We start from the raw sequence: 24,957 nt of genomic DNA on the forward strand, positions 1-24,957 counted from the left end.
GGGAGAACTTCATCTTCAAGCTTTAAAATTTAATTTGTTTCATTCATAGAGTAAAAATTTTTTGGAATGGAGCAACAACTAATTAATGATGGCATTATAGATAAGGAAGCTGAAGACGAAAAGGCATCTTTATTCCCCGGGTTTCATTTAAGCTTAAATACAATGGATCGGTTTGGTCGATTGGTGGAACGGTTTCGCAACAAAAAAACCGATGCACCGAACCGAATGGGTTCGATTCATGCTATTTCAGATCGCCAGTTTATCGGTTTGATTAACTTCGGTTTGGTCGGTTTTTAACAGTTCGGTCGGTTTACTTACCGGCCTAAGTCAAGTTGTTCGTGTCAAAGCTCGACCTAGATTTGAGTTGACTTAACCAAATTTAAGTCGCTCAAGCTGACTCATTTAATATTCGAGTTGAGCTCGACTTCATATAAATATTTATTCGAATGTTTATCGAACTTGATAATAAATAGTATTTTTTTAATTATTTTAATATTAAAACGTAAAATATTTAAAAACATTTTTTTCTACAAAAGTATTTAAAATTTTAATTTTATTCAAATTTTTTGAGTCGAGCTTGTAAGTAAATACTCGAGTCGAACTCGAGCTCAAATTTATAAACTCGTTCAAACTAATAAATACTTAATCTATAGCATAATGGTTTAGGATTTAAAAAATATATTTTTTTATTTAATTATAAGTTCAAATTTAAATAAAAATATTTTTTAAACTAAAATTAGGGCAGCTAATCTTTTTTTCAAGCCAATTATCGGGACCAAACACTGAGATTAGGGCGGAGTCGCCCAACCCATCTCGATCAACTACCAAACAAATTGGAAAAAAGTCGCCACAACGGCCGTTTGAGATTGAAACAGCTCTGCGAATTAGAATTGCAATACTTAGTAATTAAGATTCAAGAAAGATTGATTTTTAAAATATTTTTTATCATAAAATCTCAATAACAAAAAAAAACATATCTTTATGACTTACATGTCCCTCTGCTACTTTTGACATAGTCAAGACTAATGTCTCTTAATTATAACCAAGTCTATTATTCACTCTGCAATCTGGTGTAACTATCAACCAACCGATGATCATAAGATAACCATAATCAAGTGTTCCTTAAATGATCATCAAGTTAGTTCAACAAACTTCCACCTTATTGGTCTGTCTGTTCTTCAGCAGAAACAAACCCCAGAAAGGATAAACATTAAATTAAGTCAACCCAACTCAATCCAACATGCATTTTTTAAAAATAAAAGTAAATATCAAATGATGTCTGCAACCCACCACATAGGAGATATGTTCATCAAGTCAATAGCGTCCAAATTGAAATATGCAGAACTTTTTTGAATGGTAGGATTGCTTCTTCCTCATTTAGAGAAATCGTCATGTCGAGCAATGGATCATATTGGATATCGGTAAGTTTCTTGAATTTGCTATGAATCTGATTATGTTTTGGATATTGGGCATTCACATCTTCGTTATATAATGCAGCGAGATGGAGAGAGCAATGCTCCGATCGCGGTTTTGTCATCATCTTCCATTGAAGAGATCACTGCATCACTTGAGAATTTGGAAGAAGAATCCGACCGTTTCGTCGAACTTGGATGTTACTTCTATCGGATGTCATTAGTCATTTTGGAACTACAAACTTCCAATACAGCGTTGGATATTATGGAGATGTTATCTAGAAGAATCGATTCGGCTAAGGAAATAGTCGTCAAACGCCAAGCAAATGATGTTATGGAGAAGAAACTGAGAGAGGTTATTTACAATATGGGAAGAGATTTGAGTTCAATACCGTCGAAGACGTTTCATGATCTCGAATTCGTAGAACTATCAATTAAATCACTTTCTAAGGAGATGACAAGCGCAAGAGTTTTCGAGATAACAGAGCCAAAGGAAACTGAAGAAGAAGAAGAAGTTGATGTCAAAGATATCTCTACTCCACTACCAATAGTTGAAGTAGATACCGATCTATACTCGGCGGTAAGCATTGATGACAAATATATTTCTACTCCATCGAGAGAGGTACTACCAATGGTTGAAGTAGAGACCGATCTATACTCGGTAAGCATTGATTATTCAATCGAGAATTTCCCATCATCAAAGGGAAATCGACTAAGAAACAGCTTTAGCTATGGAAATGTAAGCCCGGGAGGAAACCTATCGTCTTTACCTAAAATGGCTCAATACATGGAGCCACATTACGAAGCCTTCTTTTGCCCTTTGACTAACAAGATTATGGATGAGCCGGTCACATTAGAAACCGGAGCAACTTTTGAGAGAGCTGCCATTGTCGATTGGCTTGGAAGATTCAAGGACCCGAAAGACTTTGTTTGTCCCAAGACAGGTAACAAGTTGTTGAATAGATCTTTGAGTACAAACATAGCTCTGAAAGCCACGATTGAGGAATGGAAGGAAAGGAATGAGGTCGCGAGAGTTAAGTGTGCTAGGGCAGCACTTTCGCTTGCCAACAGCGAATCTATGGTCTTGGAAGCAATGAACGAGCTTGAGAGCATATCGCAGAGGAAGAACAGTAGTAGGTTAATGATCCGGGAAATGGGGATATTATCGTTGTTGGTTCGGTTCTTGATGTATAGAGATAGAAACGTGAGATGTTCTACGCTTCAACTTCTCCTTCAACTCGCTCAAGACGACGAGGGAAAGGTTATTGCATTACTACCCAATAACCAAATATGAATGAAAACATGTCTGATTCTTTTGTTTTGAATCTTTTGATGGATTGTTTGTTCTTAGGAAATGGTATTCAGGACAGTGGACATGACTATTGTGATCAGGATGCTGTCCAGCGGCCATCAGCCCATAAGAAACGCATCCTTATCACTGCTTAAGGAGCTGTCATGCACACAGTCTATGGCGGAGAAGATAGGTTCGATCACAGGAGGAATTCTGATGCTGATCACCATCAAATACAGGGAGTCTGTTGATGCCTCTGCTTCAGAGAAAGCAGGAGATGTTTTGAAGAACTTGGAGAAATGTTCTATCAATGTAAAGAGAATGGCGGAAAATGGTTTCCTAGAACCACTACTGAGACATCTAGCCGAAGGTAATTCACGAAGAGTTCTAACTTCTAGTTAAAGATTATCGTTCTAATATTTGACAAAACCGAATGTTAAATCAGGTACAGAAGAGATGAAAACGGAGATGGCGAATTACCTGGCAGAGGTTGTTCTAGGTCATGAAAGCAAAACCGTGGTGGCTGAGAAGGCTTCACCAGCTTTAATCAAAATGGTGCAGAGTGATAACTACATGACGAGAAACGCAGCATTCAAAGCTTTAAACCAGATCTCATCTTACAAACCGAATGCAACAGTTCTGGTGGAGGCAGGAATAGTGAAGAACATGGTTGAAGAGATATTTCTTAGAAATACCCACAAATCAGAGTACTCACCATTAAACTCGAGAATTGAAGCTTCTACGGTTCTTGCAAACTTGATAGAATCAGAAGTCGAACTGGACAACGTGCGAGTAAATCAAGATGGACATTCGATTACTTCTGAATATATGATCTACAATATAATCAGCTTGCTCAAGAACACGACTCCAGACGGACTCAACATCAATCTCATTAGAGTACTGTTTTGTCTGATGAAATCGGAGAGAACCTCGTCTGCGATTATCTCAGTTGTGAAGGAAACGGACGCTAGCTACAGTTTGATCGAGCTCATCAACAATCCAACCGACGAGCTTTCTGTTGCAGCAACTAAGCTACTCATTTCATTATCTCCTTACATGGGAAACACATTGGCAGAACGACTATGCAAAACCAGAGGACAACCAGAGAACCTAATCGTGTTTCCGTCTGAAATGAATCGAATAACGGAAAAACAAACAGTTTCAGCCAATTTCCTAGCTAAGCTACCTCATCAGAATCTTCAACTGAATTTAAATCTCTTAAACAAGAATACAGTACCTGTTGTTCTTCAGAGAATCAAAGAAATCCAAACCACCTCCATTAGAACAAGCAGGCATGCGAATTCCTACTTAGAAGGATTAGTCGGAATCCTAGTCCGATTCACGTCCACTCTCTACGACTACCAAATACTTATTCTCGCGAAAACCTACAATCTAACATCGGTGTTCACAGACTTACTTGCGAAGACATCGAGTGACGAGATCCGGAAGCTATCAGCGATCGGACTTGAAAATCTCTCGTTGCAATCATCCAACCTATCAAAACTTCCTCCAGCGAAGAAACGCAAGCTTCTGCAAGTATTCCTGAGAAAATGCGGTTCGTTTCGTCAAACGAAAGAAACTGAACCGTTTATCTGTTCAGTTCATAGAGGAGTTTGTTCTGCACAGGATACATTCTGTCTAGTGGAAGCGAAGGCGGTGGAGAGGCTTTTAGCATGTTTGGAGAGCGAGAAGACGGAGGTGATTGAGGCGGTGTTATCAGCACTAAGCACATTGTTGAAGGAAAACGTTGTGATTGAGAAGAGTGTGATCGTGTTGAACGGATTGAATGCGATGGAGTATTTGTTGAGTGTAGTGAGAGAACATAGAGAAGAGGTGTTATGGAGGAAGGTGTTTTGGATAATGGAAAGGCTATTGATCGGCGATGGAAGTGATAGATCTGTTGTTTCTGATACTCTATCTAGGGATAAATTGCTTCCTTCGATTTTGGTAAATGCGTTTCATCATGGAGATGGATATACAAGACAGACGGCTGAGAATATATTGAGATATTTGAATAGGATGCCTAATTTCACCTCAGATGTCACCATGACAATGTCAATGTAGTTCTTCTTCTTCTACCTTCGTCTTCTTCTTCTTCAAGAAACCATTGAAGACCTAATGTAATTATAGCCATGGCGCATAGAGTATATATAATCTTGAATAGTAAATATCTGTGTATTTTGATGAAATTTCGTTTGTTAATATTTGTGAATTTTAACTTATTTGGGGAAATTTGACTACATTTGAATTTGAACTTATTGAGATAAATGTGTTTTTCACCGGCGCATAATTTAAAATGCGTGACTATTTTATATATATATATATATATATTTTTTTTGATAAAATTGTCCATGTTGCGAGACGCAACTGCCGGTTGTGAGACGGAACTAGATGTCATGTGAAAAATCCACAATGCCTGGTGAAAAGTCTACAATCGCGAGACACAATTTTTTTTTTATTTTTTTTAAAGCCGGTTGCTTTTTGTGATTATAGACTTTTCGCAATAGAAGTATTTTCGTTAAAAAAAAATAGTCACACGTACATTTAATTTTATGTATAGGTCAAAAACTCATTTACCTTAATCTTTTATGTCATTTCGTCAAATTTCTCCTTATTTGAATTTGGATTTAGATTCATTAAAGGACTTTAAAGACAACAATACAATTTTTTTTAGAATTTTAATTTTAACCATACGATTTTATCAATTTAATATAAACATTCTATATTTTTTTTTATAAATTTATATTGAATCCTTAAACTTTATTATACATAATCAACACTTAACCATTACACCACTTATAATTATAATTGTCAATTTATTTTTATAATTTTATATATTAATATATAAGGATATAACAAAAGAATATATAGTTTTAAAATTCTTATATATATATATATAATTAAATAATATAAACGAATTTAAAATATTATTAATTTATTTGTTTAAAAGATTAAAGTTATATGTTTAAAAATATCATTCAATTTTAAATATAAGTATCAACATTTTTATTTGTGTAGATTCGAGTTTTTTAATTAAAATATTAAAATTTTAATAAAAATTAATTAATTAAATAAGAAAATATTAAATGAGATTAACTTGAATTTGAATAATCTAATTAGTCCAAAATAATTTGAATTAAAATATATAATATACTTAATTCACTTTTTTATTTTTTATTTTTATTTAAATACAAATAAAATAAATAAATTAATTATAAAATAAATATTATTTAAAAATAATATATATTAGTTTGGATTGTCTAAACCATATTCAATACAATCAATATTTCGTCCGTATTAATTAGTAAAATGGTTTGAATTACGAATTAGATTAATTTAATTTAGATTTAATTCGAATCGAACAAAATATATCGATTTTACCTCCAGTATTACCATTTAGAATTGCGTAAAATTTTGGCAGTGTAATGCAATAACACTCCCCCTAAAGGCACGTTGGTGTGTTCAAAGAAGAACCTTGACATTCTTTTAAATTCCTACATGCAAAGGTCTCCAAAAACAAAAGACCTAAATATATCAAATGGTCAAGAGTTAGAAAAATCAGACATCATTAATTAGAGAATTGTGAAATTTATAATTAAATATTTTAAATAAGATGAATCATTGTCCTCGTTTTAAAGATATGTGTTACAATCAAAATGTTATAATAGGTAAATACGGATTTAGAAATTTCAGTTGGAGGTGGATTTGAAATTTATTTTAAATTTGTTTAATATATATATATTTTTTTCATAGAGTTAAATAAAATAAAGAGAAAATTATGAATAAAACGAATAAATAAATATGTGTTTAGAATTTTTTAGTTTTATATAAGAAAATAGCGAATGTGAATAAAAAAAATTAAAGTCATGCAACTTTTTTTTATCGTAAAAAAGTTGTTTTAAATATATTTAATATTTTTTTGATAGAGTTAAATAAAATAAAGAGAAAATTATGAATAAAAGAAGTAAATAAATATGTGTTTAACATTTTTTTAGATTTATATAAGAAAATAGTGAATAAAAAAATAAAAATAAAGAGTCACGTTACTTTTTTACCGTAAAGAAAAGTTATATTTTGTTGAATTTAAGACCATCTCAGCCTAACCTAAATTTGTCCAGAAGAAAAGTATCATGAAACTGAAATAAATTTAGTAAAGTAAAATTTTAACTAAGTTTTTATACAATTAAATATAATAAAAAAATTTAAATTCATTTTGTGACGGTAATATAATTAATAGTCCAACCAAATAAACATTATTAAGATTGGATATGATTATAACCAAACATTTGTTATTAAATATTATTGGAAAATAACAATAGATTAGTAAAAAATATTAAATTGACTCTTTTTATATATATTTTTTGGAATGCCAATTGTCAACTGGTTCATACATGTAATAATTAAAGTAAACTCGATAAAAAATAAATAAATAAAGAAAACAACTTGGGATGAACTCACCAAAATAAAAAATAAAATTATATATAACTGAAAAAGTTAGTGACATATAATTTATAAAAATGGTGAAGGTAGCCCTAGATAAATAATAATAATATTTTTTTAAAGATCGGAATATACAATTTTAATATTAATTATTTAAAATTAATTATTTATTATAAAATATTATTTGAACATAAAGAAAATAAATAAATTTAAAAGATAAAAAAATACTTATATATTATAAGAACACTAAAATAATCTATTAAAATTTTACAAATTAATTAAAATCCAATTAATCATTATAATCAAATAAAAAGACAAAATAAATATATCTAACTTCTTTTTCTCTCAAACAATGTTCAAAACCTACCAAATTTCATCGTTAACAATCGGTTCCTTTTTTGCCAGATTGTATATAAATATAAAAAAAATATTATGGATGAACTAAGGGTAAGCCCACCTCAGCCTTAAGCTCCATTCATCCCTAATAATATGAATGAATCGAGATGAAGATAGAATATTAACCTATGAAAAATAAGCTAAAGGATATTAATACTTCTTTCTCAGATGTTTGAATAAATTTGTCTTTCTATGATGAATACATTTAAATATAGTTGAAAATGACAAGATATTTTATTGTTGTGAAAATTAAAATAAAGGTTATTTAAGATTTCCCAATTTTATTGTTTAGTCAGTCTTATTTATATGTTTGGTTTGAATGCTTGTAATCAAGTTTTTTAATTATAAATTAAAACTATGTAGGTCACTAGTGTCTTTAATTTATCCTAAAAAAATATATCTAACTTTATAAAATATTTACATGAGTGATATGTGAATCCAGAGAGGAAATGATAGAGAATGATGTATTATTATCTAATTGGTTGAAAAAATTAGTTTAAGTAGAGAAACACAAGATATTTTTTTTTTAGACAATCAGATTGCGTCACGTCGTTCCACTCTCATTCGATCTGCTAAATTACATTCATATCTTTCTATAAATATAGGGGAAATATTATAAGGAAATAACATCAAATTTGTCTACAAATTTATCAAAAGTTAACTACCACTAGAGCGGTCAGACGGGCCAACCCATAGCGAGGTGGGCCTACCCACCAAAACTCACACAACGGACCAGCCCTCCATTCTGGCGGGCTGAAAATTCCCAACCCAACCCAAGGTGGGTTGCGGGTTAGGCGGGCCAGCCCGCGTTTTGTCTCACTACAAATAAAAATTATTAATAGTTCTAGAAAACAAGAGTTTTTGGGTTTTTCGGTAATAGGTTTTGGAATTCTTGGTTCTAGGTAGGACCTCTCGGTCATGGATATAAAAATACTTGGTCGGACCTCTCGGTCCTAGTTCAAGAAAATCTCTCGAACCACTCGGTCATAGATTTGAATTTCTCGATCCAAGGTCTCGATTCAGACCGATGATTGTCGGTCGGACCTCTCGGTCCGAGGTCGAAATTCTTGGTCCTCAAGAACACAAAAGTGCAATTTTTAATTTTTTTTTTAGCTTGAATATTTTGATTCAAGAGCTTGAGTAGATTCACAAAGCTCCCAGGAACATGTTGATTATTATTTCAATGTATCAATCAACATGGATGATGATCAAATCATTCAAAATAGTTTGTGATCAAAATTGGGTTTTTGATTTTAAAGTTCTTTTGAGGAGAAATGAGATATTCAATAGCTTCCTTATATCTCATATACTTTATTAGTATCAAAACAAGAACACTACCTGTTCGTTTTGACCAAATCAAGAACTCAAAATTTCAATTATTTTGAAAATTTTGATTTTGATTAAACATAATCTGGATGGATCAAACATGATCCAAATAGTTATCCAACATGATTAGAATCATGTTGGGATGCTTTTTGGGCTATGATTTAAGAGAATTAGCATAAGAGTAGTAAATACATTTTTTTTGATTTTTAAAATTTAAATTTAGGTTTTTCTGTTTTAGTTTGATCGATTGTTTTTAACATATCCAGAAAGTTCATAAATGATTCTAAGATCGATTTCCAACCATAAAACACCATAAATAGCAAGCATACAAGCTTATATAATTTGAAATATAAAATTTTCAAATTCAAACTGTAAATATAAATTAGAGGGTGATTGAAATATTACCAATGAATTGGAGAACACTCATTGATCCTTAGGAAAACTTTTGGGATGCTAAAATCCAAGCTTTAAACATGAAATTTGAAAAATCCGAAAGCTTAATGTTTTAATGGCGGATTTTTGATTTCTTTGATTTGAAGGTAGAGAGTAGATTCATTGGTTTCAAAATGACTCATGGGATGTATTTATAGCATCCTCGAGTCGATAGAGGCTTTTAGTGGATTGAATTAGACAAAATCCATTTATGATATTTTGGTTATTCTTCCTCAAGTTGGCTATAATATGGATGAATCATCAGTATTTGGATAAGAGGTCACCATGGTAAGGTGATCATTCCGCCTTTCAAATCAGTCGAAAATGTTGACTGTGGAGGAAGTTCCACTTTTGAGAAATCAAAAGTGGATTTGATCTTATCTCCTCCGTCGATCGCGATGAAGACGAAGGTGGCGCATGAAACGACGTCGTTTCATGCGCATTTGAGGCATTCCATAGGTAGTCCGTCCAACGCCGTTTGGACATTTCGTTAGCGATCTGGCTAATGGGCGTTAGCTGATCGCCTACTTCTCATGCGCACGCGTCTTCAGTTGCAACGGGGAACGCGACATGCTCTTGGGTGTTGGATGAAGATCCGATACTCATCTAGCGGACGCAGTTTCGCTATAGCCATCTCACAGGATTTTGGCTACACCCGATTACGAATTTATTTTTTATTTTAAAGCTTAAGGGATTGTTTGAAATTGATTTTTCTTTCACCCTTTTGGCTTTAATTTCGATCCCTTGATTTTTTCTAAAATTATTTTAAGATAAATTAGTATAACATTTACCCAAATTTTATACTATAAATTTTGACATGTTTAACTTGTGAAACATAAAATTATAACTTTTATGTATGTGACTATCATTTATGTTTATATTAGCAGCAATAAGAGATCTATACTAACCCTAAGTTCATGAGTTCGAGTTCGTTAGGTAACAAGTTTTGCGTCTGATTAAATGGTTAAGTGTGTTTGCGGGTTACATATTTAATGCGTTGTTCCATTAAAGAATGAAATTAGAATGTATCCAAAATAAGATAAAATATTTTTTTTTGATGTATTATAAATTTGGACATATTTATAGTTTTAATTTATTTATATTTTTTTCCTTTTGTTTTACTGTCATTTATTTATGTGTTTTTTTTTATTTCTTTTCTTTTTATTAATTTTTATCCTATATTATTTATCAATTTAATTGAATATTTATTGAATGATTTTGTAACAGATTTTGATTATAAATTTTAAATCAAAATATATTAATATTTTACAACTTATTTAATTAATTTTTGCAAAGTAAGTAATGTTATTAATTAGTAAAAAAAATAAAAATATTGTGGATAATGCTAGTTTCATAACCTTAATGAAAATTAAAATAGTAATAATAAAAAATGTTGAGCTATAAGTATTTGTTATATGAGAAATGATACAAGAAACGAATTGGGGGAACGAAACAAGAAGCGAATCCACCTGGCATGCCACGGAGGAAAGAGAAAAAAATTACATCTTCTCTCTCCAACAAATCCTCATCTCATTTCCCGCTCATCAAACAAAACCCTCCTTATTCTTCTTCTTCCATTTTCTTCACCCTCGGCACGCTGTTTATCATCTTCTCCTTCCATTCTTTAAATTTGTCTTCATCCGCGCCATCTAGCTTCTTCTCCTTCCGTTCTTTAGATTTGTCTTCATCCTCGTCGTTTAACTTCTTACTGTTCTTGCGTCTTCATCCTCGCCGTCCTTCCGTTCTTTAGATTCGTCTTCATCCTCGTCGTCTTCTCCTTGCGTTTTGTTTAGATTCGTCTTCGTCACTATCCGACTGTCCGATTAGCTTCTTCTTCTAATGGTATATCTACTCTGCCATCATAGTTTACTTTTTTCTTTGTTTTATTGTTCTTCTGTTTGTTTCAAGAGATTCACATTTTTATGTTGTTTTGTGATTGTTATGTGTAGGAACCAATATGTAGCTAGAACCTGTATAAAACTGTTAATATTTTTGTTGTTTTCAAGAACCTGTATAAAACTGTTAATATTTTTGTTGGCTTGTGTTGTCTTCTGTTTTGTTCTATGTTGTCCCGTGTCTTAAACTATGATATCTTGTGTCTTAAACTATGTTGTCCCGTGTAAATATTGAAGTTGCTCGAAATGTTAATATTCTGATGTCATTTGTGTTATTGTAATATGTTGTTCCGTGTTTTAAACTATATTTTTTTTGCGTTTTAATGCGTTTTATTCAATATGTCTTCCTGCATTTTATTCAATATGTTGTCATGTATTAATGTAATATGTTGTTCATGTGTTGTCATGTATTCTTTGTGCTGATTTCTCTTTTTTGTCTTATGTAGCCCTATGGATGAACCATCATCACCATGTACCGAAGACAAAATTCCCAATGTTGGGATGTCTTTTATTTCTGAAAATAACCTACCAACAATTGGGGACATAAATAGGTATATCTTTTTGTTGTTTATGTAGTTAGACTGTTAATATTCTGTTGTTTTTAAAAACCTGTATAAAACTGTTAATATTTTTGTTGGCTTGTGTTGTCTTCTATTTTATTTTATGTTGTCCCATGTCTTAAATTATGATGTCCCGTGTCCTAAACTATGTTGTCCTGTATTTTTATACGTTGTTGTCATGTGTTGTAAATATTTAAGTTACTCGAAATGTTAATATTCTATTGTCATTTGTATTATTGTGTTGGGTCAAATTATTTTGACTAAGTGTTGAAATAATTTACCCTCTGATATTTTGATGATGAAATAATTTATGAGTTTTGATACAGGTGTATTGAGACAATACGTTATTAGACTTGGACCTAATGAGGGTCATTAGACCGATTTTGATTTTCATTAGCATAAAATTAGACGCATAGTCTAACTCATCGGAGTTAGACGTGCAGTCTAATAGACGTGTAAATTAGACAGGCGGTCTAATAGGTACACGGAATTAGACGTGAGTCTAAAGGAATTAGACGTGAGTCTAATATATTCGGAATTAGATGTGAGTCTAATATATTCGGAATTAGACGTACAGTCTAACTCATCGGAGTTAGACGTGTAAGTCTAATAGATGTGTAAAGAATTAGACGGATGATCTAATGAATACACAGAATTAGACGCAAGTCTAATAGAATTAGACGTACAGTCTAACTCATCGGAGTTAGACGTGTAAGTCTAATAGATGTAAAGAATTAGACGCAAGTCTAATGAATACACGGAATTAGACGTGAGTCTAATGGAATTAGACGTGTAGTCTAATATACTTGTAATTAGATGGGTAGTCTAATTGTTGAGAAAGTTAGACGTGCGTCTAACTCCTTCAGATTAGTCTGAGGTAGAACCGGAATTAGACGTGTCAGTCTAACTCAGTGGAGTTAGACGTGCCGGTCTAATGGTTATTGAATAATTAGACGTTTGGTCTAATTAGTGAAAGTTAGACGTGCGTCTAACTCTTTCAGATTAGTTTGAGGTAGAACCGGAATTAGACGTGTCAGTCTAACTCAGTGGAGTTAGACTTGCCGGTCTAATGGTTATTGTAATTAGACGCAAGTCTAATTCTATTAGACCAGGCGGTCTAATAGACGTTTTTCATTAAAAGGAGTTGACCTATTTCATTAAACTGATTTTCACAATCCGTCTAACTGAAATACGTCTAATGCTCAGTTTAAGTAGTACGCTTGAATCTAGCATACCTCCTACCCACGTGCTATAGCTGTACCCTACTACTGCTCCACTTTCTAGTGAAGATTAGTACAACAACTATATGCATCCAATCAAGGAATGCCACGTAAGAGAATTTTCCTCAAATTACCCGTTTTGCAGGTACATCCCTGATGGAATATTCAGCGCACTACCAGTTCGAACTGTACGGCCACGATCCTTGTGTTCAGAACCTGCTGTGTACAATGGAGGCTTTCCAATGGAAGAGTGCCACGTATCATTCTTGAAGATTCGACTGTTAGCTCCTACTTAGTATTTAATCAATCCTAAGGACAACGGACAATCTGCCTTAACAATCTTGAGCTTTTGCCTAACGAACAAGTAATCTGATTTTGCAGAGAGAGAAACTACTCAATCATCTTGCTTACTGAACGTATTCTATGAAGCTTCTTTCTGATTGTACTGTGTGTGAATCGAGAGAGAGAGAGCTAGAATCAAAACACCTTTAGCTGAGTGATATTCTTCATCTTGTAATTGAACAGAAAGTGTTATGTTCAATAGTGAGCTAAGTGTGTGTAAACTGTATTTGATTCTTATCATATTATAGTGAATCCTTCCGGTGGTTGGAAGAATGGGTGACGTAGGAGAGTTTCTCCGAACATCCATAAACAAACTGTTGTGTTCTTCATTTCTGTCATCTTTTCATATTTCATCTCGTGCTTCAAACCTAAGTAAACAATTCCGCCTTGAATCTGTTTCAAGTGTTTACACAAGTTTGCGTAGAATAGAAAGAGATATTAATTACTAACACGATTTCTATCAAACCGTTTTTCATAAGCCTTCATCCTTAGCCAGACCCAGTCTCTATCGATAAAGCCGATCCTATCAATTGGTATCAGAGCCCTGTTTCTATTCTCAAGCCTTTCCTGAAATATGTCGAACATATCCAAAGATGCTAGTGCTACAACCATTCCAACATTCTCTCGTGAAAACTACATTGTTGGGAAGAAAAGAGTTCGTGCTCACCTCTCTTCTCTTCATGATGACATGTGGAGTGTTGTCATAGAAGGTCCTATCAAGATTGATAAGGAAAAGGCCAACTGGACTGCTGATGAAAAGAGGCAGAACAACCTCAACAACATTGCTCTTGATGTTCTGTACAGATCTCTCGATGACAATATGTTCAACTACATCATCGAATGTGACACTGCCAAAGAGGTCTGGGACAGACTTACTCAACTTTGTGAGGGAAACGAGCAAACCAAGGAAAACAAGATCATGGTTGCTACTCAACAGTTTGACAGCTTCAAAATGCGTCCTGGTGAAACAATGAACGATTTCGACACCAGATTCAACAAGATCGTCTCCTGTCTGTCCATCCTAGGCAAGACCTATAGAAACCGGGAGCTTTCTATCAAGGTCATGCGTGCTCTTCCAAGATAATGGGACATAAAGACTATGGCGATGAGAGAATCCAAAGATCTGAACAAGATCTCTCTCTTTGATCTCTTCGCTGATCTCAAGGCCTATGAGTTCGAGCTGAACTGTAGGATGGAAGAAGATCAACCCTCGTCCGTTATTATTGCCAAGGCGTTGGTGACTGCTGAAGAGCCACTAACCGCTTCAGACGTCAAGATGGCAGCTCAACAGCTGAGCAACGATGCCATGTCTCTCTTCGTGAAGAAGTTTGGCGACTTCATGAAGAAGAGCAACTCTAACTCAAACTCTTCAAATCTAATGATAATAGAAAATCTAAAGCTAATGTTACTTATTTTAACTGTGGTATTAAAGGTCATTATGCATCGGAATGCCGGAAGCCAAAGCGTGAAGTTGCCAAGGAAGATGGAAAAGAGCTGAAGGCTCTTATGGCTGGTGATGGAAAGAACAGAGGAAGCAGCCGTGGTTCGTACTTCTCATCTAGTAAAAGTGATGAAGAAGACGTAGCTTGCTTCATGGCCAGAGAAGATGAGGAAGGAACTCAAGAGACTGAGGTATTTGATTTCTCTTCCGAAAGGTTTTCAAGGGAACAACTGGTAGCTGCACTAGATGACATGGTCATCGAGTATAGAAAGCTAGCAGAATCTCTAAATGAAACTAAATCTTCATCAAATTTAAATGCACCAAATCTGTCTTACGAGGAAGAGTCGCATGTCTTTGAAAAGAAGATTGAAGAGATCTCATCTGAGAATGAGATACTCAAGGAACATATTCAAACTCTTACATCTGAAAACAAAAGGCTTAACTATGTTGTCTGTGCATGGACAAGGTCTGGTGATGCTGTCAAATATCAGATCAGCATGTTGAAACCTGCTGGATCTAGATCCGAATTGGGATTTGATAGCAATGATCCTAACCTGTCTTGCAAAAAGTCAAAGCCAAATGACAAGTTTAAGCCTATAAACTTTGTCAAAGGAACTATGACTGACAATGAATCTGATCCTGTTCATGAAGAAGTTGCTTTCAAAAATGAAATAATTTATGTTATACTAACTGTTAGCTTGCTCAAGAATAAGCTAGAAAAAGCTAATAAGTTTGGTAATTTAAAACCTGACTCTAAGTCAAGGAATTTTAAAAGAAAATCTTCTTCAAAAGTTAAAGGATAAGTGGCTAGCAGGAAGTCATCTGCTAAGTCAAAATCTTATGCATTAATCATAACACAAAATGGGAAGTCCATTAGAATAACTCAAATATGGATTCCTAAAGGACTAATTGATCGAGGACCCAATTGAGTGTGGGTACCAAAATTTTTAAATAGTTTATTTTGTAGGTGATGCAGGAGGATAGCAGGAAGGAAGCTAGAAGAGTACTCCTCTGAGTACACAGCTTGGAAGATCAATAATGGCACTTGCCATTCTGGAAGAATAAATGTTTTTATGTATTAAAAATATTTTGGTCTTTGGACCACAAAAATTGTTTATAAAACTCTAATGTCCATACTCATTATGAGAAGAAAAATTTCTTTGGAATTAAAGATACTCTCTAGACGAATATCCTTAATCGGTCTAACTAGACAAGGGTGTCTAAAAGAAACAGTATGTACTTAGATGTATTTTTGCTCACAATCCATACATCTAAGTCTATATGTTGAGGTGTTATACCTACACAATTAGACGGACACGTCTAATAGACGTTAGACGTTTTTACGTCTTGAGCAAAAGGATGCTCACGTCTAATAAACACACGTCTAACACGTGGTGTTTATGCGGAATTAGACGTACACGTCTAATAAACATTAGACGAATTTGTTATAAACACGGAATTAGAAGTATACGTCTAATACACTCATCCGTCTAATAGACGTTGTGTTATATTAGATTTGTGGAGTAAGAAAAACGTCTAACTACGTGCCGATTAGACTGATTAGGGACAGTTGTCACACGTTGAGAGCTATCTGCTTTTCCCGCTCAAAATATCGAACAGTCATCTCTTAATAACATGAAGACACGTGTCTATCAAGTTTGGAGAAAATGACTGATATACCCTCATTTTTAATGATGATTTCTTGAAAAAGGACGTCTCATACCCCTAGAATAGACGGTTACTCTGTATTTTCTTCTCTCTTCTATATAAGGACATTTTTGCATGATTTTGAAAACTTTCAATCTCTCAAAATCTCTAAGAACCCTAGCTTTCTTGCATTTCTCTCACTAAATCTCTTTCAAATATCTTGTCGATTCACATTCAATAAAAAATGGTGAAGAAAATCACTCTCGGTCACTGTACTTTGCAGGTGGACTTTCCATCTGTGTATTCTTTTGATCAACCGGAGGTGGTGAAGATGTTCCAAACCCTAGAATATTCTGGGTTAAGAAAGTATCTAGGCGGACCGTTCATCTTCTATGAAGACAAAATTCGCGAGTTCTTCAAGACGACAGTTATGGTGGATGATTCCATCGTAGCAACCGTCAACGGAAAGGAGATCTCTTTTGACGAAGCAGTTTATGCGGAGTTCTTTGAACTTCCGACGGAGGGTCATCTGTTCGACTTGGTGCTTCCTTCAGAAATCATGGAGGAGATGAAATCAACTTTCTCTGCAGACGGCTCTAAGATCCATGTGAATGGATACAAGAAGGTATTCAAACCCCACTTCATTCTTCTAAACGACGTGGTGGCGAAGGCGTTGCAAGGGAAGGCTGACTCCTTCAATCTCTATAGTCAAGACCGTTTTGACTATATGTGTGCCATTTCGAAAGGGATCCAGGTAAACTGGGCTCATACCCTGTTTCAGAATATGTGTTACTCTATCAGCCAGACGAATAAGGAGAGTATCACGTATGCGACTCAACTAAGTCACCTGTTGAAGACTTGGGGGTTCCCGTTGGTGAACCGACGCAGATCAACTCTCTAAGAGTTTTTACTGCTTTCACGGTGGCTAGCACACTGACGAGGTTAAAGAGCAACCTAGAGTTTGCATCAAGTGCTTCTAGTTTCCAGACAAGTGTAAAGCCTTCCACTCGATCAAAGCCCTCTACTTCTATTCTGTCAACAGGGGCAAAGAGAACCAAAACAGTGAACGAATCGGAGGCCAGTTCCTCCAGTATGAAGAGCCCAAATCAGAAGGACTCAAAATCTGTTGATTCAAGGGTGAAGCAAGGTCCAAGCGTACTTGCTGCAACCCCAATGACATCGTTATCTACTCCCTCAACCTATTTGAGGAACCCTTCGAGGTCCTATGCCTTAAAGGAGAAGAAGGCTAAGGCGCCCCGCGCGTCTAAATCTGCTAAGGTAAAGTCTTCTAAATCTTTGGCTGCTGTGCCAAAATTTGATGTTCCCGAAGTGGAACAAGCTGAATCTGTTTTCTCTCCTTTGAGAGAATCTACTGAAGGGCCTACTGTTGAGTCAGCCGGTCCAAATGATGAAACTGTTGACAGGGCTGAGTCTCTTGTTATGCAATCTGATCATGTAGCCGCCGGTGCTACAGAGTCGTCGCAACCAGAACAAGGTGCTGTTCTTACCCTTGTTGCTGGTGAACCCAATATTCCTTCTCCCAAAAATTCCTTGGTGGTCGGAAAAATTGTCTATAGAGAGCTCCCTGCTGAGTTTTGCTTGAAACCTCAATCTGCCTTTGAAATGTTGCGGGCCAGAAAAGGGACGCAAGGAATTGTGATTGGTGAACCAAGACCCGCTCCAAAACCCTTAGAGGTTGTTGGAAAAGGAAAATCCATTGCAACTCAAGCTCCTGAGAAGGTATCTGAAGCAAGAGGCATCGTTGACCTCATTCTGGATCAAGTGAAAGTTCTTTCTGCTGAAAAGTTGGGAATCTATGATTCCTGGTCTACTGAGAGGCTGTCTTCTAAATACAACGACACTCTGTCTAATGCTGCCATAATAAAAGAATGGAAGAAGAGGGTAGCAAATGAGAAGAAAGTCTTGAAGTGGGCAAGAACTTCAGATGTGGGTGAAGCGTTGAATAAAAGAGAACTGGTGGAAGCCTGTATTCTTGGAAAAGCTCTCTTTCCAATTTATGAAGCCAGGAAAGCTAACTTCAACCCTGATGCAAAAGGAGCTAATGTTGAAGCTAAAGTATTGAAAAAGTTGAATGATATATTGGAAAGCTATGTATCTGCTGCTTCCAAACACATTCATGGCGCCGATTGCTCTGGCGCAGAACCTCTCAACGAAGAAGAAGCAATGGATATTCCAGATGCTGATGAATCAGACACTGCTCTCCTGATCGAATTCGGGAATCTTTCTTCCGAAGAGAGACGCTTTCTAGATCATCCTGTTCAAGAGCGTCTGAGTGGAGAAGAAGAAGAAGCTGTGAATTTTCAAGAGCCTGAACAAGCTCTTAAGACAAATGATGAAGAAGTCATCATAGAAGATGTAACAGAGGAGGCTTTGATAGCTCCTATTGAAAAAGATGTGACTTTAACCCCTGTTGCTACAGAGGGTGTTCAAGAGAAACTGGCCGAGGTCACTCAGCCAGAAACTGCAAGAACTGAGGGAGAACCATCAAAAGAGAAAGAAAATGAAGAAGAAAGTTCCTCATCTGAGGAGGAACAGCAGCAACCAACTTTTGTGAAGCCCCGTTTATTTCCCGATGGCGTTGTGGGAAGTGTTCACGAACACATCAACATTCCCCGTCACTATTCTAGAAATCTGCTAGAAAGATTTGAGAGGGAAAAAAAAGAAATTGAAGAAGAAAATCTAGAGAAAGCTGCTAAGAATGCTGAAGTAAATCAGCCGGAGCAATCCTTGTAGGTTTATACAAACTTTGAGCCTATTCAAAGTATGGAAGTAGAGTCTGAAGAAGTGTCATCTCACGAAGAGTCATCTGGTGGAGGAAACAGAGTGCTAAGATCTATGAGGACTATGATCTCCTAAATTCAGAAGACCATGTGTCAGATAATGAACTCCAGAGAAGAAGAAAGAGCGAATTTTTGCAATATCTTCAAGATCCTCACTGAGCTGGATAATACCTTGAAGAAGAACACATATGAGACTCATATCGCGAACGTGAAATTCTCAAAGTTTGAAAAGCAACTTGTCAATCGTCATACCGAATTATTCGATATTGAAAGGCATATCAACAATGAACTCCACAAGGAAACCTTGGAGGAATCCTGTCTGGTGAAGAGCCAAATTGTAGAAATGCAGGGTTGTATGAGAAGGAATGACAATGAACGCCAAGAATTTGCTGACTCCATTGCTAGGAAGTTTCAAGCAAAGAAGGATGCAATGGGTAAGTTTGAAGGTGCTCGACCTCGACCAATTCAAGGTGAGTCAAGCAGAAAGAATGATGGTGTGTCAACCGGGACAAGATCCAGGCGGGCCCCAAGTACTGATGACAATCCTATGCCAACCAAGAGAGGTGGTGGTCGAAGCGGTGCTGAGCGTGGAGGAAGAAGTGGTGGTGGCCGGAGTAGGCTATCAAATGCTGATCAAGGTGGACGTGCCAGTGTTGCTGAACGTGGAGGAAGATCTAGTGTAGGCGGTCGTGGTGGTCGCGGCTATCCTCACTTCATGAACATGCTCCCCGGGCAAGAGATGAGTCCAACCGATCCTCGAGTTAAAAGGGAAGAACAATGATTTCTCTTCTTTTACTCTATCTTAACTTTATTGAACATGGTTTCTTGAAAACTGGTTTTTGGATGAATGATGTAAGTGAACAAAGTGTTTGTTTATTTATTTGATGAATGCATGTTTTGATATATGTATGCAGGTTTGAAATTTCTTCATCAAAAAGGGGGAAATTGTTGGGTCAAATTATTTTGACTAAGTGTTGAAATAATTTACCCTCTGATATTTTGATGATGAAATAATTTATGAGTTTTGATACAGGTGTATTGAGACAATACGTTATTAGACTTGGACCTAATGAGGGTCATTAGACCGATTTTGATTTTCATTCGCATAGAATTAGACGCACAGTCTAACTCATCGGAGTTAGACGTGCAGTCTAATAGACGTGTAAATTAGACAGGCGGTCTAATAGGTACACGGAATTAGACGTGAGTCTAAAGGAAATTAGACGTGAGTCTAAAGGAATTAAACGTGAGTCTAATATATTCAGAATTAGATGTGAGTCTAATATATTCGGAATTAGACGTACAGTCTAACTCATTAGAGTTAGAAGTGTAAGTCTAATAGATGTGTAAAGAATTAGACGGATGGTCTAATGAATACACAGAATTAGACGTACAGTCTAACTCATCGGAGATAGACGTGTAAGTCTAATAGATGTAAAGAATTAGACGCAAGTCTAATGAATACGCGAAATTAGACGTGTAGTCTGATATACTTGTAATTAGACGGGTAGTCTAATTGTTGAGAAAGTTAGACGTGCATCTAACTCCTTCAGATTAGTCTGAGGTAGAACCGGAATTAGACGTGTCAGTCTAACTTAGTGGAGTTAGACGTGCCAGTCTAATGGTTATTGTAATTAGACGCGAGTCTAATTCTATTAGACCAGGCGGTCTAATAGACGTTTTTCATTAAAAGGAGTTGACCTATTTCATTAGACTGATTTTCACAATCCGTCTAACTGAAATACGTTTAATGCTCAGTTTAAGCAGTACGCTTGAATCTAACATACCTCCTACCCACTTGCTATAGCTGTACCCTACTCCTGCTCCACTTTCTAGTGAAGATTAGTACAACAGATATATGCATCCAATCAAGAAATGCCACGTAAGAGAATTTTCCTCACATTACCCGTTTTGCAGGTACATCCCAGATGGAATATTCGGCGCACTACCAGTTCTGTACGGCCACGATCCTTATGCTCAGAACCTTCTGTGTACAATGGAGGCTTTCCAATGGAAGAGTGCCACTTATCATTTTTGAAGATTCGACCGTTAGCTCCTGCTTAGTATTTAATCAATCCTAAGGACAACGGACAATCTGCCTTAACAATCTTGAGCTTTTTCCTAACGAACAAGTAATCTGATTTTGCAGAGAGAGAAACTACTCAATCATCTTGCTTACTGAAGGTATTCTGTGAAGCTTCTTTCTGATTGTACTGTGTGTGAATCGAGAGAGAGAGCTAGAATCAAAACATCTTTAGCTGAGTGATATTCTTCATCTTGTAATTGAACAGAAAGTGTTCTGTTCGATAGTGAGCTAAGTGTGTGTAAACTATATTTAATTCTTATCATATTATAGTGAATCCTTCCGGTGGTTGGAAGAAGGGGTGACGTAGGAGAGTTTTTCCGAACATCCATAAACAAACTGCTGTGTTCTTCATTTCTGTCATCTTTTCATATTTCATCTCGTGCTTCAAACCCAAGTAAACAATTCCGCCTTGAATCTGTTTCAAGTGTTTACACAAAATTTGCGTAGAATAGAAAGAGATATTAATCCATAACAGGATTTCTATCAAACCATTTTTCATAAGCCTTCATCCTTAGCCAGACCCCGTCTCTATCGATAAAGTCGATCCTATCAATTTTATGTGTTGTCATGTATTCTTTGTGCTGATTTCTCTTTTTTGTCTTATGTAGCCCTATGGATGAACCATCATCACCATGTACCGAAGACAAAATTCCCAATGTTGGAATGTCGTTTATTTCTGAAAATAACCTACCAACAATTGGGGACATAAATAGGTATATCTTTTTGTTGTTTATGTAGTTAGACTGTTACTATTCTGTTGTTTTTAAAAACATGTATAAAACTGTTAATATTTTTGTTGGCTTGTGTTGTCTTCTGTTTTGTTTTATGTTGTCCCATGTCTTAAACTATGATGTCCCGTGTCCTAAACTATGTTGTCTTGTATTTTTATACGTTGTTGTCATGTGTTGTAAATATTTAAGTTACTCTAAATGTTAATATTCTATTGTCATTTATATTATTGTAATATGTTGTTCCGTGTTTTAAACTATATTTTAATGCGTTTTATTGTTTTTCTGTTTGTTTCAAGAGATTCACATTTTTCTGTTGTTTTGTGATTGTTCATGTGTTGATTTCTGCTTTTTGTATTCTTATGTAGCTCTATGGATGAACCATCATCTCAATGTACCGAAGACAAAATTCCAAAATTTGGGATGTCGTTTGTTTCTGAAAATAACCTTCGAGAATTTTATAGATTGTATGCACAATCAATGGGTTTTGGAGTCCGAAAGTTGGGAACAAGGAATGGACCAGATGGCAAACAGAAAATATTATGTTCATTACTGAAGTTTCTCATTAGTCTTAAGATATACTGCCCATAATAAGGCCATGTATATTGTATAGATACTGTGGGATACTTTTTAACAATTGTACAAGATACAATTCAATTGTATATTTCTGTTTCTCTTCGATTCATCAAAATTATGTGACTTTTTTTGTAGTTACAAAATGGAACTATTTTTATGCAGGAATTGATGGAATTGAATGAAACATGATGATGCAAAGACTGTATTCATTCTTTCTTTCTTTCTTTCTTTCTTTCAGCAAAATATGTCCAGAATCATCATGTATGTATTCATTCACCATGTTATTAGATTCACATTTCCCTAACAAAAGAATCATATTTCACTTCTCCATTTACAACCATTTTATTTATTTATAGCCTGTACTTGAATATATGTAAAAAGAAATTGAACAACATTTAACTATTACTTTTAATCATAATAATAATAAAATTGAACTCCGGTAAGACTCTTGCTGCCTCTATCCGTGCCTGGCTCAAGAGCACAATAACGACAACAACTAGGGCCATCAACTTTGCAACAATTGACCTGTTGAAAATAATAATAATAATAATAATAATAATAATCTCTCTTTCTAAGCCATGTTTTACCCAAATTGACAAACCATTCTTAAGAGATTAGCTAACAATACTATTCAATAATAAATATAAACTTTTACATTGAATTGAATTAAGCACACAGATAGATAATATAATAATAGTTTTGGATTGAAGAGAAAGATGGTGATCAACTAACAATACTATTCAAAAAGTAAATGTTTTAATTATACTAACATAAAACCATTACATTACTGTTTCGGATAATTTGGTTTTGTACAACTTTCTGGTCTTGTATTGTAAGTTCATCTGATAAATGTTAGAATTGGATTGTAGAATCCTCGATAGGTATTGGATTCGTAGACAATGAATATTTTTGCTCGCATTTGCTCGGGTTATGCCACAAGTCCACTTCGGATCTTCCTTGTTTGTCTCCATGTACAGCATACAGAATACTCCACAATCCTTATAGTTCCCTACGTTTTGCCAGGTCATTTTCAATAGCCTCGCAACGCATTTTAAGAGTGTGTCAAAAATGCTCAACTTCATATCCGCAACAAAGTTCAAAAACTTGCATCCAATAGTCTTCAATACTGCGTACTTTGAACCCATATATATACCCTTCGGGAGTGGCCTATTGTCAATGATATCCATTGTGTTCGACTTCGTATTGTAAACGACCAAATAAAAATGAGAATCATAACCTATGGGTAGAAAAATCTGCATCCAAATATCACAACACAATAAAGTTAACATAGTATAGTGACAACACACCGTAACAACATAGGACAACATAGTTTAGTGTAAGACAAGGGACAACAAAGTGTAAGACACTAGACAACATAGTACAAAACACAGTACAATAGCGTATTAAACACAAGACAATAGACTTACAAGTTCAGCCCTTTCAAGGTCTCCAAGTATTAATCCAAAATCTGTCAGTTCCTTTAGTAATACAGTATTATAGTCCTTTTGTGACAAGTTTGTTGCACCCCGTTGAAGAAATTTTATGTTAGACAAGAAAAAAAGTATTATATAAAGACTTAATGTTCATGTGTAGTACTCACACTATGAATGGTTGAGAAAAAAACTCGGCAGTTATATCATATACTAGAAAATAAAGAACTGATTCAATGAAGAATAAACAAGAGGAGACAGTTAACGCTGCAATAGATCCACAATGAACAAGGGACACACTAAATGAAAATAGTGCAACAACGATAACTTACCTTTCATCTCTATCTGAAGTTAACGCTGCATCTCTATCTGGTTTTTTCCTTTTACCTAAAGTTTTTTTGTTCTTCTCTGTCATTGTTTGAGCGGATATTTAGGGTTAGAGTTTAAGCGGATACTTAGGTTAGAGTTTAAACGGATTTGAGAGTGAGTTTGAGCAGAAATGGTAGTGAGTTTTAGCGGAGATAGATTGAAGAGAGGGTTGTTGATCAGAAATGAGAGTGAGTTTTAGCGGAGATAGATTGAAGATTGAAGATGGCTGTTGATCAGAAATGGGAGTGAGTTTTAGCAGAGATAGATTGAAGAGAGGGTTGTTTAGAGAATTTTGAGCGTTTCCAGATTGAAGAGAGAGAATGGTTGAAAGGAAATGAGAGGAGTTTGAATTGAGGGGATTATCCTACGTGGAAAAAGAAAACAAAATTAATTATTATTTGACCTACCTGGCATGTAAGGTGGAGTCACTTCTTGTTTCGTTCCCCAGAGTCGCTTCTTGTATCATATCTCTTGTTATATTAACTTTGTTAACCCGTTGCTGTCTTAAGTCTTTCTTAATTTATTTTTCTACTAAATATGTTTTTCTAACCCCATTTCAACAATT

The 24,957-nt window shown here is 35.1% G+C and overlaps 1 protein-coding gene across 1 annotated transcript; it reads left to right on the forward strand.

Moving 5' to 3' along the window:
- Window positions 1-1,391: 1,391 nt before the first annotated feature.
- Window positions 1,392-4,789, forward strand: LOC124918209 (putative U-box domain-containing protein 42). The gene is made up of 4 exons (XM_047458414.1): window positions 1,392-1,421; window positions 1,498-2,673; window positions 2,764-3,073; window positions 3,149-4,789. Exons 1-4 carry the CDS (start codon window positions 1,392-1,394, stop codon window positions 4,765-4,767), a joined length of 3,135 nt encoding a protein of 1,044 aa, XP_047314370.1. The 3' UTR covers window positions 4,768-4,789.
- Window positions 4,790-24,957: the final 20,168 nt, after the last annotated feature.

This window comes from Impatiens glandulifera, unplaced genomic scaffold (assembly GCF_907164915.1).
Source record: "Impatiens glandulifera unplaced genomic scaffold, dImpGla2.1, whole genome shotgun sequence".
Classification (NCBI taxonomy): domain Eukaryota; kingdom Viridiplantae; phylum Streptophyta; class Magnoliopsida; order Ericales; family Balsaminaceae; genus Impatiens; species Impatiens glandulifera.